Raw genomic sequence first — 16,029 nt, 5'->3', positions numbered from 1 at the left:
GGCTTTGCCCTCTTCACAGACGACCCCACGGCCTCGGAGCTGGAGCACTGCTTACAGCCCCACGCCAAGGTATATAGTGTGTGTGTGTGTGTGTGTGTGTGTGTGTGTGTGTGTGTGTGTGTGTGTGTGTGTGTGTGTTTGTGTGTGTGTGTACATGTGTGTGTGTGACTAAGTGGATAGTATCTTTTCTGTAGTGATCTGTAGGTGCATTTGTGACCAGTGACCTGTGTTTGTGAGTGTAGTCCATCTGTCTTAACGGTCGAACACACTAGTGGTGACAAAATTTAGTGAGAGAGAATCGCTGGACTGTGTTGCAAGAGCGACACGAGCGATAGAAGAGTATCCCCATTAAAAGCAGAATGCAAGCATTCCGATATCCCAATTAGCTGTGACGGCTGTCACCAAACCACATATTGCATTTGCTGAAGTCCAAGCACACATTTTTGCTCAAGTCGCTCAAATCGCCTCTAGTCGCCCAAATCGTTTTTTTTTTTGTCCGTTCTGTCACCAGCGACTCAATACAGAGTCAATTCCTTCCGTAGCAGGAGTTGCTCAAGTTGCATCTGGTCTATTCGTGCCATGAGGTGCTTAGTATCTCTCGGTACAGTAAGTACTGTGTCAATCCTGAAGGAGTTGTTCTGTTTCTGTCCAATAGATCTGTGACATCATTTCCAAATGGGAGCAGGCACTGAAAGAGTTGAATCCTGGGAAGTATGAGGGCACGCGCATCGTCCGCCTGACATACAAGAGCAGGTCTGTCTGTGATTATTGTTGTTTGCCAAAAGCATCATTTTATGTGTTTTTGCCTTTCAAAGCACTTTTGTTATGTTTTGTTTTATTTGCAGATGTTATTGATCTCTCGAATATAATTGCACCTCTGTGTTCTATTTGAGATGTTTTGTTTTTGTTTCTCACGGCGGTATTTTATTGAGGATTTAAAATGAATTTCTCATGTGCTGTTATTCTCATGTGCTCTCACAACAGCTGAATTTAAAAAATTCAGAACTTAACCTAGATTTTAGAGTAAGAATGTTAAGCAGTCTATAAAAAGTATACACTGTGTGTGTGTGTGTGTGTGTGTGTGTGTGTGTGTGTGTGTGTGTGTGTGTGTGCGTGCGCGCATGTGTGTGTGTATGTGTGCCCTTATTGTGTGTGTACAGTATCTGCCCTACCTTTTTGCAGTCTTCATAAACAGTGTGTGATAACTAACTCAATACATGTAGGAATGTATGTACATGTGTGTCTAATATAGTGTTTCTCAATCTTTTTGGGAAGTCTTTTTGTCATACCGTGAGTACCTTCTCACTCATGTTCTATATCTCAATTTGACTGTTCTCCATACATTTGTTCATTTTTCAATGTACCCCATGCAGTGTGCTCGAGTAACCCCTAGTGATGTGTGTGTGTGTGTGTGTGTGTGTGTGTGTGTGTGTGTGTGTGTGTGTGTGTGTGTGTGTGTGTGTGTGTGTGTGTGTGTGTGTGTGTGTGTGTGTGTGTGTGTGTGTGTGTGTGTGTGAGGTGTGCAGGTTGTGTTTCCGTGCCCAGGCGAAGGGTGAGACGGAGCGTGAGCGCCTCCTTCTGGCGTACCAGGTGAATGAGGAGGTTCAGCAGGGACACTTCCCCGTCAACAAGGAGCTGGCCCTGGAGGTGGCTGCACTCATGGCACAGGTAGGCTACTGTACATACACAAAATTACATTCAATCACATTTAATACATTTACATGTTGTTTTAGATGCCCTTAGAACTAGTGTGGAACTATAGCCTTCTAGTGGGATGAAGTAAACTCTCTGACCTGTGTGTGTCTGTGTGTGTGTGTGTGTCTGTGTGTCTGTGTGTGTGTCTACATGTGTTAGATGCCCTTTGTAGAACTAGTGTGTTATTACACCAGTGGTAAAGTTAACACTCCTGGTCCTCTGATCTTTAAGGGGTATATGTGTGTGTATCAATGTGCACGTGTGTGTGTGTGTGTGTTTGTGTGCAAGTGGGTGTCTATGTTGTTCAGGAGTGCCCTCGCGCACCGACCAACCAACAAAAAAAAATGAAAGCCAAAAAGCTAATAAAGTCCAGACGTAATTTAAGAGGCCTGCCTCAAATTAGTGAAGTCATTCTTTCATGGCGCAGGCCATTCCAATAACACCGCCAGCTCGGGCCTCGCCTCTAAAAAAGAAAAGAAAAAACGTGACGTTAACTCAAGCAAGCTGTGAGCCAGCCGCGGGCCAGCCGTGAGCCAGACGGTCAGAGGAGTCACATCGGGACGAAATCAGAGAGATGTCCGTTGGTCCGTCGGCCCATCGGCCCGTCGGCCCGTCGGTCTGTCTGCGCTAACTTGGCCAATGTCGTGTTTAAGATCTGCTTTGCTGACATGAACAACCAATAGCCTGTTAGCATAGCCTAACTATTTCAATGGGAGCGTTGGGGAGACCGAGGGGGGGTGTTGAGAAGGATACAGATAAGAGGGGGCGGTGCTTTGTAGCCATTGGGGGGCATTAGTCTATTTTATTTTTACCAAGGGGGGCGTTGACAGGCTTATGAAGGCTTATGATGAGGTCAAGGGGGCATTTGTTCAATAAAGGTTGGGAACCAGTGGCATAGCCCAAACCCTATAAGCCACACCCCAAGTCCTTTGGGTACTAGTGTTGGTAGCTCAACTTGACAGTTAGCTCATATTGACAGAAGACCGGCCGTTTCCTCAAACGCTCGTTTGCCATTAAGAGCCATTAGTCGTCTCTTCCCCCAAAACATTTTTGTTGGATTTTATGGAGCTTCCCCCCTACTTCAAATGAGTCACGGCGTTTCAGAGGCCCATTCATTCAGCTGCCGGGGTCTGCCCTGCCACGCTGTCCCCTCTGAACAGGGACATATTGAACACAGACATACTACACAAACAGCGCCTTTTCAACACAGTTTCAAATAAGGCATCGCGTCTGTGTGTGCAAATGATGGTCTTCGTGCATGCCAGTCAGAATCTGTGTCGTGCGCGTGTGTGTGTGTGTGTGTGTGTGTGTGTGTGTGTGTGTGTGTGTGTGTGTGTGTGTGTGTGTGTGTGTGTGTGTGTGTGTGTGTGTGTGTGTGTGTGTGTGTGTGTGTGTGTGTGTGTGTGTGTGAGTGTTTGTAAAATAATGAAAAAAGAAGAACCGCAACACCGATGCTCCCATTTACTTCATTTTAATCTTGTGATGTTTCGGGCCACCCTGGCCCTTCCTCAGACAGTGTTTGAGTGTTTGAACTTGAAGCTGCAATATGTTCACACTCTCCAGAAGGTGGCGTATGATGGCATTGCCATATTTACTGTATGTGTGCGCGTGTCTCTATGGCAGGTAGTTTACTGCATGGTTATTGTGCCATCTTAGTGTGGGTGTCTGAGTGTATGTATTGAAGTAGTTATAAATGACATCTGTCACCATCTCTGGCAGGTGTAGCATGGTGACATTTATCTGTACACAATGAAAATGTACATTTTTGGTGTTATATTCAATTCTTTGTGTGTTTAATTAAGACAGCAAAGGAATTTATGCTCCAAAACAGTGTTAAATGAATTCAACTCTCTAAGCATCAATTCAACTGTCAAAAACATTAAGTCGACTGGGACCATATTCCCAGAGCAGTGGAGAATTAACACTGCATTTTTTGTACTGTGTCTACTGTATGTGTTTAGGCAAAGTCTTTTTTACCTGTGTCTGCACGTCATGTGTGTGTTATTGGTCAGAGTTATATAAAGTAGAAGTAGAACTACTCTTATAGGTGTAATTACAACACTAGTAGTGGTGTGATATTACATGGTTGCAACTTTGTAATTCTTTATAATTACACCTAAGAGTACTTCTACAATTCTGCTTTTGGTGATGTCATACAGTATCTACCATTTAGTCATATCTACAGTGTGAAATGGCATTTCATCTTTATGCTGCCAAATGCTGGAACCAGCTACCTGTCCAAATTAGAACTGCCACAACAGTATCATGTTTTAGAAATTAAAAACAGGTTTATTTTCATCTACCCTTGGTGATAGTTAGTTAGTTATTCTACTATCTATAATACTTTCTACTACTGTATATGTTTTTGTCTCTCTTCTCTTTCTTTACTCTTAAGCACATTCAATGACATTTATGTCTGATAATGTGCTATATAAATAATATTTCTATAATGTGCTATATAATAATAATGATGTTGATATTGATCCTCTCCTGTGGCAGGTGGAGTATGGTGACATGGTGCCCTCGTCCGGCAGTGGTGGCTCTGCACAGCCCAAGGGCCAACAGCTGCTGCCTCAGGCACTGGAGCGCTTCTATCCCAAACGCTACAAACAGGACCTCAGCATGGAGCAGCACAGGTACACAGTAGAGACATGCACATACACGCACACACACACACTAACACACTCATACACACACAAGGTCATTCATTCATTCATTCATTCATTCATTCATTCATTCATTCATTCATTCATTCATTCATTCATTCCTTCCTTCCTTCATTCATTCATTCATTCATTCATTCATTCATTCATTCATGTATCCATTTTTGCATTTTTTCTGGATTTGTTTAATTAAAAGATTGGTTCATCATACTGTAGGTTAAATGACAGTCCAAACACTATGTTTGAGCTGCTGGGTCTGCGCATTTACATGTGTGTTTTTGAGAGACAAAACATTTTGAACAACTGTTTGTGTACTGTGTGTGTGTTTGTGTGTGTTTGTGTGTGTGTGTGTGTGTGTGTGTGTGTGTGTGTGTGTGTGTGTGTGTGTGTGTGTGTGTGTGTGTGTGTGTGTGTGTGTGTGTGTGTGTGTTTGTGTGTGTGTGTGTGTTCCTGCATGTGTCTGTGTCCACAGGGAGTTGTGTGAGAGGCTGTCCAGTAAGTGGGCTCTGCTGAAGGGCTGCAGTGCGGCCGAGTGTGTGCGGATCTACCTGACGGTGGCACGCAAGTGGCCCCTCTTCGGAGCCAAGCTCTTTAGCGCCAAGGTCAGAGGTCAACTCTCATGCCAAGTAGTTTAGCATACTTTGACTATGTCAATATGCTCCACTGTAAAAAGTGTATAGATAAAGTAAATGAAAATATATGGAATGTTCTGGAAATATATGGAGTGTTCGGAAATATATGGAATATTTGGAGTGCTCCAGCCATAGCTCGGGTGCGTTTCCCAAAAGGACTTAAAGGGACACTGTGCAGGAAATGGTCAAAAAAGGTACTCATTGAAACTGGGCTGCCTATTGCCAAATTTGATCTTTACATGAAAGTTTACTAAGTAATAAACAAATATTTCTAGTATGGTCCAAGTACAGTCATTTTTGCAGCTAAAAATGGCTATTTTTGGACATTCAAAATGGCAGACCATGGAGAAGATCCCCCTTTTCATGTATGAAAAGTACAATTTTTCCAGTCATAATGAATACTTAGAATTTGATGGTGGTGGTAAGTATTCATGAAAAAGGTAACATTAGTGAATGGGCAGCATGAATTCTGGAAATAAACAACTAAAAATCTCACACAGTGTCCCTTTAAGTACTACTTAACCCCTTAATACATGGCCCCTGTTATACATTTGCTGTTGCCAGAATGGCAATGACTAGGTCATAATGGTGTAGTACTGTAGTATAGTAGAAAGGTTTTTTTTCGGTGACTTTTACTACACTCTAGTGGTGGAATGGTGTGTGTTAAGGGTCTACGCCAAAGTGCCATTTAAGTTCACACATAACACCATCTTAGAGCTTCCGGGCCTTTTCCTGAAACCATTTAACTAATACTCAGCGTAATCACACGTATGTAACTCATGTGCGGGTCTAGAGTACTCTAGCGTGCTAAGATTGATCGTAGCTGTGTGGCACCCCAAGGATTTGAAGGGAAATAAAATACCAAACGTTTTCTTGCCGTTATGTTTTAAGACTGGAAATAAATGGAACTATCATGGCATCATAGCTGACTGCAGCAGACATAAGGAGGTAGCATTGATTCCTGCCGTCCTGGACCGGCAGCACTGAATCTAGGGTGCAAGTGGCATCCTTCTCGCCAGTAGTTAACCATTTAAGGCCTAGGCCTATGTCCCAAATGTTACTTGTTCAGTTCAAAGGTCAAAGTGCAAACTGCAATGTGTTATTCCCTACCCTTAGCAGTATGTTGTGAACATGTGGGAGCATGGGGAAATACAGCATGCTGAAATGTCTGCTGTGCTCTATGTTTTTGTAGACATTGTATTTCTTTTCTGCTGTATGTGACCCACCCTTGCTCTTTGAATATTTTTGGCTCTACACACCTAATTTAGCAACACTGCTTCTCTCTATCATGAACTGAAAATGCACTCAGAGAGCAGACATCCGCCAAGGAAGCTGTTTGATAGAACATTTGACTATGATGCACCCTATTTTTTATTTTTATTTTTTTACAAATCTTTCTGCCCTGTAGAAGGAGTCAGAAACTGGAATGTCAAAATTCGCCCTATCCCGCAATGGTGACGAATCTTCTAAACAAATCCTTGATCCGGATTGTGATCCGGATCACTACCAAAATGTAATCATTTGTTCATTTCCAACAATTCCTCAGAATCTGTCCATAACTTTTTGAGTTATCATGCTGACAGACAGACAGACTGACAAACAGACAGACAAAGCAATGTGACCGAAAGCATAACCTCCAGTTGGTGGAGGTAATAATGAATGTATTGGATTCAGCACTACTGTAGTCTGATGGCACTGTGTCTGTAAATCATATAACCAGCTTCTCTGTTTTCACTCTTCAGTTTCCATGATAAATCGTAATTGCCAGTAATGTTGATGTGGCTTTGAAATGAACTGAAGGAAGGTGGATTAAAAAACGGTGGCCGCACTCTAGTGGAATAAAACCGTATATTTAGTATATTGCATTAATCTTTAAATCAGTATAAAAAAAACCTTTCATTTCATTTGAGGGGCGAATAAATTATAAACGACCCATGAAAATATTGTAAATGAAGAATCGTTGAAAGTTACAGAGCTGCTTTGGAGTAATTGCAAAGTGTCTGCAGTAGGTTGCCTGGTGATTCATCTCCATCTCCATTTTGTTTCTGCTTTCCATAACTGACGTGCAGCCAGTGAATCCCACAGCAGTGCAGCAGCCACAGGTCTGGCTGGCCGTCAGCGAAGACGGCATGAGTGTCTTGGACTACACAATGGTGAGTCTGGAAATGTTGGTGAGTGTTGGCGTGTGTGTGTGTGCGTGTGCATGTGCGTATGTGTGTGTGTGTGTGTGTATGTGTGTGTGTGTGTGTGCACGTGTGTGTATGTGTATGTGTGTGTGTGTGTTTCTGTGTTTGTGTGTGTGTGTGTGTGTGTGTATGTATATGTGTGTGTGTGTGTATATGTGTGTGTGTGTGTGTGTGTGTGTGTGTGTGTGTGTGTGTGTGTGTGTGTGTGTGTGTGTGTGTGTGTATATGTGTGTGTGTGTGTGTGTGTGTGTGTGTGCGCGCGCGTGCACGTATGTTTGTGAGTACGTATGTGTGTGCATGTCAGTGAGTTAGATAGAAAATGTATATAGGCATGCGTTTGAGAGCTCAAGTGACGGCCAATGTTAACACTCATTCAAAACACAATTTTAAGTAAAATAATAGATACTGTATTAAATAGACTGTTTTCCTTCACATATGTACACTTGTGAAAATGGACAAGTCAAACATTTGTTGGACCACTTCAAAAAACACACACAGCTCTCTTTCTCCCCCCCCCTCTCTCTCTCTCTCTCTCTCTCTCTCTCTCAACAGAATTTTTGAAGTAAAATAATAGATACTGTATTTAAATAGACTATTTTCCTTCGCACATGTACACTTGTCAAAATGGAGAAGTCAAACATTTCTCAGACCACTTCAAAAAACACACACAGCTCTCTCTCTCTCTCTCTCTCTCTTGAGAGAGTGAAACGTTGTGAGAATTAAATTTGGTCTGGTTGGCTGTGTCTGGCCGTAACCCTAAACGATTTCTGAACATTTTATTTTATTCCCCTCCTCTCCCTGTGCTGAATACCAAAGCCGCGGCCAGCCAGCCAGCCAGCCAGCCAGGCCATCAAGGCAATAGAGGGGTCGGGTAATGATTTTCCTCCTAAAGCGCTGGATGGAACGCTTGCAGGAAAAGTTGCTGCTGGGGCTGCCCTGAGTGTTGTCCCTAACCGGACTCCCCGTCAACAGGGCTGGACTGGTAATCTGGCACTCAAGGCATTTTCCCAGCGGGAACGACAGTCCTCAGGGTCCAATGTTTTGTTTGTTTGTTTAAATGTACTGCCCCAAGCCTCCATCCATGGCTGAGGTGCCCTTGAGCAAGGCACCTAAGCCCACATTGATCCAGGGACTGTGACCAATAGCTTGTAATATCTCTGTTCCATTCCAAAATGCCCGGGCCCGGGTTTGTGGGCCCAGTCCAGCCCTTGCCCATCAAGACATCCGTCCACGGGCTGAGCAGCGGACTAGAGAAGTAAACAAACGTCGCAGCGGCAGGCTGTAATTTCCAGCAGCCCCAAGTCTCCCATGTCATTACTGGTTTGGCCTTCTCTATCAGGGGCCTGACGACTGGACGACAGAAAGAGCAGACAGGCCCCAGAAAAGAGAGGGAGAGAGAGGAGAAAAATAAAGTAATAAAATAAAATGTCATACAACGCTGGGTATTCCTTGAATGGCTTGTGACTGCAACTGGACGACACAGGGTTCTGAGGGAGGGAGGGAGGTTCCAACAGAGCAAGAGAAAAATAAAGTAGTAAAAAAGTTATATACAATGCTGGCTATTCGTCGCATGAATTTCGAGAAGCATCCAAAATATTTTTGACATTGAGCTTTGGACTGAACTGGTGCATTGTTCCTTCATCATGAAGCTCCGTGTTCATCTCCAAATGTTTAGAAAGCAATGGCATACATAGCACTGCTGGGTGTGACGTAGTTAAAAATAAGCATTTAAATTTACATCTTAGATGATTATATAATTTGTCAAATTTTCCGCTGTCAAAATGTTAGGCGTGTTTTGCCCCCCCCCCCCCCCCTTTGTGTGTGTGTGTGTGTGTGTGTGTGTGTGTGTGTGGGCATACACATGCAGGAGAGGGAGGGGGAGAGAGAGAGAGAGAGAGAGAGAGAGAGAGAGAGAGAGAGAGAGAGAGAGAGTCTGTGTAGTGATGATGGTCTATCAAGGGTAATGACTTGTCTGCCTCGTTTGTGTGTGTGTGTGTGTACGTTTGCATGTTTGTACCGTGTGTGTGTGTGTGTGTGTGTGTGTACTATACGTGTATGTGTGAGTGCACACTATGTGTGGGAGATTATGTGTGAGTGATGACAGCCCATGGCAATGGCGTGCCTCATGCCACCTCCTGCTCACGTACGCGTACACGTGCGTCTTGTCCCTCAACACCTGCAGGTGACCCACCCCTATCAGTCCCGAGAGAGAGAGATGTCTCTCTGTGTGTATGTGTGTGTGTGTGTGTGTATTTCTATTGTGTATATACAGTAAATGTGTGTGTGTGTGTGTGTGTGTGTGTGTGTGTGTGTGTGTGTGTGTGTGTGTGTGTGTGTGTGTGTGTGTGTGTGTGTGTGTGTGTGTGTGTGTGTGTGTGTGTGTGTGTGTGTGCGCGTGCGTCTCGTCCCTCAGCACCTGCAGGTGACCCACCCCTATCAGTCTGTCATCACCTTCGGAGGGTTCCGCGATGACCTCATGGTGGTGGTGAGCCAGACCAAGGACCAGGCGCAGGGGAAGAAGACCGTCGACAAGTTCATCTTTGCCATGCCCAAGCCCAAGGTGAGGCCTCATTTACTGTGAAACCACCAAAAACTCAGTGGCCTGTTTGAAATCTGATGTTATGGACTTTATTTCTCTTTGTAGTGTGTGTGTGTGTGTGCGTGTGTGTGTGTGTGTGTGTGTGTGTGTGTGTGTGTGTGTGCGTGTGCGTGTGGTTTATGGGACTTTTGTGCGCGTGCGTGTGTGTGTGTGTGCATGTGTGTGCGTTGGTTTATTGGACTTTGTGTGGTGGTGCGGTGGTGAAAGTAAGTGATTCCGTTCCACCAAGGTCTCTGAAACACATCTTCCTTTGCTCACTTCTGGCACTCGATATTTAGTGAAAGGTTTTGAGTATTTTGTGAGGGATTTACTTGATTTATAGCCACGACCGGCAAAGCCAAAGCCAAAGCCAAAGCAAGCACAAAAGTAGTCGAGGAAAGGCACGATTCCCATTCATAAGGCAGTGTGATATATTAAACGCATTATCTTTTGACGATGCTGCTCCAAGGACCTTTACTACTCCCACTGCTGACTTCCGAGCCACCACAACCAGGGGCGGACCAGATATGGCTGCAGCCTAGGGGCCCTCATCTGCCAGGGCCCCCCCTGATTGGCCAAAAGTGAAAAATTGCAGGACTGTGACAAAATGCATATTGAAATCTGGATCTGTGGGGTTGAGTACAGTTGGTAGACATGTTATCCTTAATTCCTAGCTCGTAATTATGACACTGTCTATGTAAATTTGTCACGAAATTTGCCTTCTGGGGGGGCCCACAGCAACCTGTAGCCTAGGGGCCGCAGGGCATCTTAATCCGGTCCTGACCACAACGGTAAAGCAATAGCGCTTGAACCCAGGAGCCAGGTCCGAGCCGTGTCTGTTTGAAACATTTACTGTAGGTAACAGAGGATATCCTGATCTCTCACTCACAAGCCTGCGTTTCATGAAAGCGCTATAGTAGAGTCGGAGGTTCCTGTCAAGCAAAAAACCCTTTTAAAAGGCATCGGTTGACTTTGATTGTATTGATAATTGTACAGCTGGGATGGATCGGGTATTGCAATAGATACGGAGCACAGGGAAGGATCAGGGGATCTAATCAGCCGTGTTAACCGCCCACTGGGTCCCTCTGGGGGCCGTCCCTTGGATGCCTCTATCAGCGCTTAATGTGAAACACAAAGTGGGACGCACATAGCCTGACCTCACCACTGGACTTGTTAAAACATTCCTACGCAGCTTTGACGTGCTAATAGGCCTTGCTTGATAATGCAACATACTCTTACAGAGCCGCCCGCTTGCAAACTCGTCTGGAAGGTCTTCGCGTTGTCCCGATTATGCCGCGACGTTATACGGCCATCCTCCAACCACCTCGAAGCCCCCAGACTGAAATGCAATAGAGAACACATGTTAACCAAACAAAAAAAACTTCATTGCTATTAGCCATGAGAGGCGATGGAGCCAACATCTACAAGAGCTTTACATTACAGGAACTCGTGGTAGCCAGGAGATCAGTGTTTGGATCAGATCTGTGTGTCATCACCATTAATCTTGGTCACAGCGGGAAGCCATTTGTTTTACATAGACTAGGAATCTAGTAATCAGACTAATAATCAGACAGGCTCGATTCTCATGCTGTACTGTGTGTCATACAACATCAGCACAAGGCGGTTAGACATGAACTGTATGCAATTCATGTTTCATACCTGCCTATCCACTTAGGTATTTGGAAGACATATCATCAAACAATTACAGTAGGTGACCCCTAACAAAGACAATATAGATGTACTTTCCCTTTCATGTTTTACAGACCTATACATCTGTTAATGTAATCAGACATAAATCAGCCTCCACATCTTTCTATCTGTTTACATAATGGAAAACAACAGGTAATCAAGATGTAGTACAAGAAAAAAAGTGACACCAAAATTAGGGATGCACGATGTATCGGCCATATGTATCGGTATCGGCCGATATCGGCCGATATTCAACACATTGGACATCGGTCTGATGGGTAAAACTGGGCCGATGTTAACGCCGATGTTTTTTTTTTATATGTGACGGTTCTAAAAGAATGGACTTGACGATGACTTTCACTGTTTGTCTTCTATTTTGTCTCTATTTTTTATCTAATTATCACAGGGAGTTAAAAAGTGTTTTTGGAAATAAGACGACATTCAAAAATTATGTTTGTTTGCATCATTGTCATCTCTTTTTTTTTAAAAAGAAAGAAAAACATCGGTATCGGTTAATATCGGTCATCGGCCAAAACCGCAATATCATAATCGGATATCGGTATCGGCCGAAATTTTTGACATCGTGCATCCCTAACCAAAATCTCATGATGACTAATCATCTCTTCCTCTTCTGCATCTTATCTTCCCTGGTGAAGATTGTGGACCTGAATGAGACTTTGCCTACATTTCATATTGCCTCTAGAACTCAGCCTACCTGTCAGTTTACATTATTAAAAGACAAACAATAATTACATGTTACAATATGTGACACCTAAATCTCATGATGAAACCTCTCTTCCATTGCCTCTTGCTTTCCTTGGTGAAATCTGTGGGGCTCAACCTGGTTTTGCTTATATTGCAGATTGCCTAGATTAGATACTTCCATGTTCCTTCTATATATACCTATAGGTTCAATGACTAAAATATCTACAATACATAGATAAAGTGACAACTAAATCTATCCCCGACCCTCTACCCTCTTATCTTTTGTCGTCCTCTCCTCTCTCCCACTCTCTCTATTGTCTTCCTCTCCTCTCCTCTTTCTGCTTTTCCTCCCCTTTCTCACCTCTTCCTCTACTCTCGCTCTTCTCTTTCTCCTCTGCCTCTCTTGTCTTCCTCTCCTCTCTCTCCCCTCTCTCTCTACTCTTCCTTTGCTCTCTCCTCTTCCTCTTCTCTCTTTCTCCTCTTCCTCTCCTCCCCTCTACTCTTCCTCCTGTTTTGAAGATCGTGGAGTTGACGCTGCTCATGGCCAGCTACATCAACTACTGGAGCTCAGCCCCGCCCACAGGCACCTCTGGCCCCGCCTCCACCCCTGGCTCCTCCCGCTCCGACAGGAAGCTGTGGAACATGGACAGCCGCCACTTCCCGTCCATGACCTACAACACCAAGGGGCCCACACTACTGTGAGCCGCTACCCGCTTGCACCACACAGCTGCTGGTGGTGCAGTTGGTACATCATGCTGAATGATGACTGAGGGCAAAAGAACAGGTCCTGCAATTCATAGAACTCGCAGAACCCGCTTCTATACAGAACATGTAAAACGTTTTTTTTTTAACCTTACATGTTTCGACGGCAAATCTTCCAACTTCATCATCAAAAACTGACACCTGTATGACCTTCTGAGGAAGATGCATGTTTTTCCGTGAAAACGTTTTGCCGCAAACTTTTCACTGGCCTGTTATAATAGAGATTAGAATGTTCTATTAAAAATGAAGACTTTATGAATCTTATACAAGGCCTGCAACACAGCTGCCGTTGGTGCAGACACATTAGAACAAAGGAGTGAGGGCAAACAACAGGGTATTTTAACCACGGTTTTCTTCAGTGCGTTTGTGTACAAACTGTTTTTTTTTCTTTTGACAAAAAGCTTGAATTTTAATTGTGAGAAAATGTCTTAATATTATAATTTTTTGTGTATGTTTTCATGATAAAAGAATGAGTGCACCAAAACTCCTCGAAGGCGTAATATAGTTAAAACATATATCCTTAAAGACATTTTTTTCATGGCAGAGTTGGCTGGAACAAAGTAGGAAAAACACAAGAATCACAGTGAAATAGACGAAGTAAATAAAGTTAAAACAAATGGCCTTATTAAATTACTCCATTGTTGTTCGGCACACTTGGCTAGACTGGCCATTCAAAAACTACCGTGCAGATGAAAAGAGTTTGCCAACATACACAGTCATTGTCATTGGTAAACCTGACGTGGCCTTACCAATACATGTATATGTGCTATTTGTTCAAGTTTCCTTTTGTGCTGTCCTTGTGAGACCTATTTCCTGTATGTGTGTATAGTCTTTGATGTCTGCAGACTTTGTTTAAAACCACTGTAAATGGGGTTATACATACTAATACCAGCAGAAAAGCTCTGTGGTCCCATGGTTAGGGACACGTACGACACTACCACTCTTCCCCCATTTCCGTTGCTCAATCCACCAAAAGCTTCCAACCAGGGCTGGATTGGGACAGAAAAACAGCCCGGACATTTGTTGGCATAGACCAGCCCCAATAGCCTGCTGCATTTCTATGATATTACGATTACCTATTTTCACTGTGTATATTAAAGACAGTTTTTCCTTAAGGGAAAAAACTAACAAAAAAAACAACAGCGTCTGCCCCTGAGGACTGTCGTCCTACAGAGAAAATGCTCTGTATGCCAGATCACCAGTCCAGCCCTGTTTCCAGCCGACAGAGACATCATTTTGTCCTAACAGTTAACGAGGTCCTCTCAGGAGGATTCAAACTATTGGTAGGTGGACTTTTGGTGAATATCTCATGATATTATAGCATAAATGGGTAGAAGCAGTACTTTTTTGTACTGTCTGTACAGTAATGACTTATTTTCATTTTCTGAAGCCATGCAAGTACACATTCAACATCAAAGACTGCCCTACATCTTCAATTACTTAATTATGCTAGTTACTTTTGTGGACAGCCAGGTACATTGTTCAATTCATGGGGGAACCAAAGAGATGCATTCATTCAAAGAACTGAACTTGGTTTGGACGTCTGGAAGGATTTGTGGGCTGACTTTTCTTGGACCACTTTGTGCTGTCTTAAACAAGTTTCATATGGTGATATGGAACCATATTGTATGCAAAGTTCCCTGTATATGTGTCCATGATGCGTAATACTTTGCCAGTGCCTTAGGGGGAGCAAAGGTATGGACACAAGAAACAGAAATGTATCTTAGCTTCCCACAGATGGCTATGAGGAGGAGGAGGAAGAAGGGAAACCAGCATGTTTATTACAGTTTAAACAAATCAAAATATCGGTTACTCAGTACATTTAGGTACGGTGCATCTTACAATTCACCACTGTAAACAGTCAAACAAAGCTAAACACTACTGGTCAGAGCAGGAAATTTTGTCCCAGAGTTTTGACCACTTTGTGCACTTTTTTAAGAGCTCACATCAGTTTGACAGACAGTACACTGACATTATGTGTGCACTCACTTGGCAATGCGTACACTTCAAATCTAAAGCTTGTGGAGTGCATAAACTTTTCTTTTTTAGTCTTAACAATGCTGTAATCCCATCCGAGCCTTTACAACTTGCTTCATCTGAGCCAGTCTGAAGGGGGGGGAACACATTCTTCAAAACAATTGACAGATAAATGCAGGAATAAAATATCAGTTCAGAGACTTGCCAATGACCCAGATCTACACAGATGCGCCTAGGGATTTGGCACTCCAAAAGAACCAATCAAATTCAGATAGTCAGAATACAGATGCTGGCCTTCTGTCTCATAAAGCAGGGACTGCATCACAGAGCGATACACACACACACACACACACACACACACACACACACAGACAGACAGACACACACACACACACACACACACACACACACACACACACACACACACACACACACACACACACACACACACACACACACACACACACACTTCACCCATAACACACTACCATCAAAACGGTACTAGTGACTTGAATTATGTCTGGATCAAACCACTGTCTTTGTAACGTTGTTCTTTTTTTAGCTATTTATTTGTATGCCTGTCGTTTTAGTTGAGTTATATTGTTTTTAGACCAAATCATGTTGAGAAAAGGGATGATTAGGGTATGGGTAGTTTTGAGTGAGTATGTATTGCTCTCGAAATTGATGGTATATGTATGTAATATGACAGTAGGTGACATGGCAGTGTAACAGTGAAAATGTAGTGTGTGTGGCTGTGGTTAAAATAAATGTTTGACTTCCAATACAGTTGTGTGATATTTCCCCTTTAACCTCAAACACATTTTTTGACTTTCTCTAGCTTTTGATCCTGTATTTCTTAAGATTATTTATTGTATTGAGAATTTGAAATGCGGGTATACGTTTTAATTCTAGCCTGTTCAGCTGTGTGCAAGGTAAACAAGATTGTAGCATTTTTCAAGGTAATGTCCATTAGGGCCTTTGGTGTCAAATATCTGGGTACATCTGTTGCTAATGCCTGCATTGATGCCTGTATTCATAAGCATTTATTAGCAAATTACAGTACATGGCTACTTGTAATTACTGAGTTTTACAAATGCACAGGCTAATAAATACCACACTAATTGAGGATCAAGAAAGTATCA

The 16,029-nt window shown here is 43.2% G+C and overlaps 1 protein-coding gene across 1 annotated transcript in view; it reads left to right on the top strand.

The window, feature by feature from the left end:
- plekhh1 (pleckstrin homology domain containing, family H (with MyTH4 domain) member 1) overlaps positions 1-15,636 on the top strand; it is a gene marked incomplete at its 5' end in the record, with an annotated part of 50,415 nt that extends 34,779 nt beyond the window's left edge. The window contains 8 exons of the mRNA XM_063223926.1: positions 1-69; positions 656-753; positions 1,527-1,668; positions 4,195-4,331; positions 4,831-4,960; positions 7,060-7,143; positions 9,590-9,736; positions 12,668-15,636. The exon at positions 1-69 is cut by the window's left edge and continues 87 nt beyond it. Coding sequence (XP_063079996.1) covers positions 1-69; positions 656-753; positions 1,527-1,668; positions 4,195-4,331; positions 4,831-4,960; positions 7,060-7,143; positions 9,590-9,736; positions 12,668-12,850 — 990 coding nt within the window. The remainder of the gene's footprint in view (positions 70-655; positions 754-1,526; positions 1,669-4,194; positions 4,332-4,830; positions 4,961-7,059; positions 7,144-9,589; positions 9,737-12,667) is intronic.
- Positions 15,637-16,029: the final 393 nt, after the last annotated feature.

The sequence above is a fragment of the Engraulis encrasicolus genome, chromosome 19, assembly GCF_034702125.1.
Source record: "Engraulis encrasicolus isolate BLACKSEA-1 chromosome 19, IST_EnEncr_1.0, whole genome shotgun sequence".
In the NCBI taxonomy this organism is placed as follows: Eukaryota; Metazoa; Chordata; class Actinopteri; order Clupeiformes; family Engraulidae; genus Engraulis; species Engraulis encrasicolus.
The sequence above is the reverse complement of the archived record's forward strand: the minus strand, read 5'-3'. Positions and strand labels throughout refer to the sequence as shown.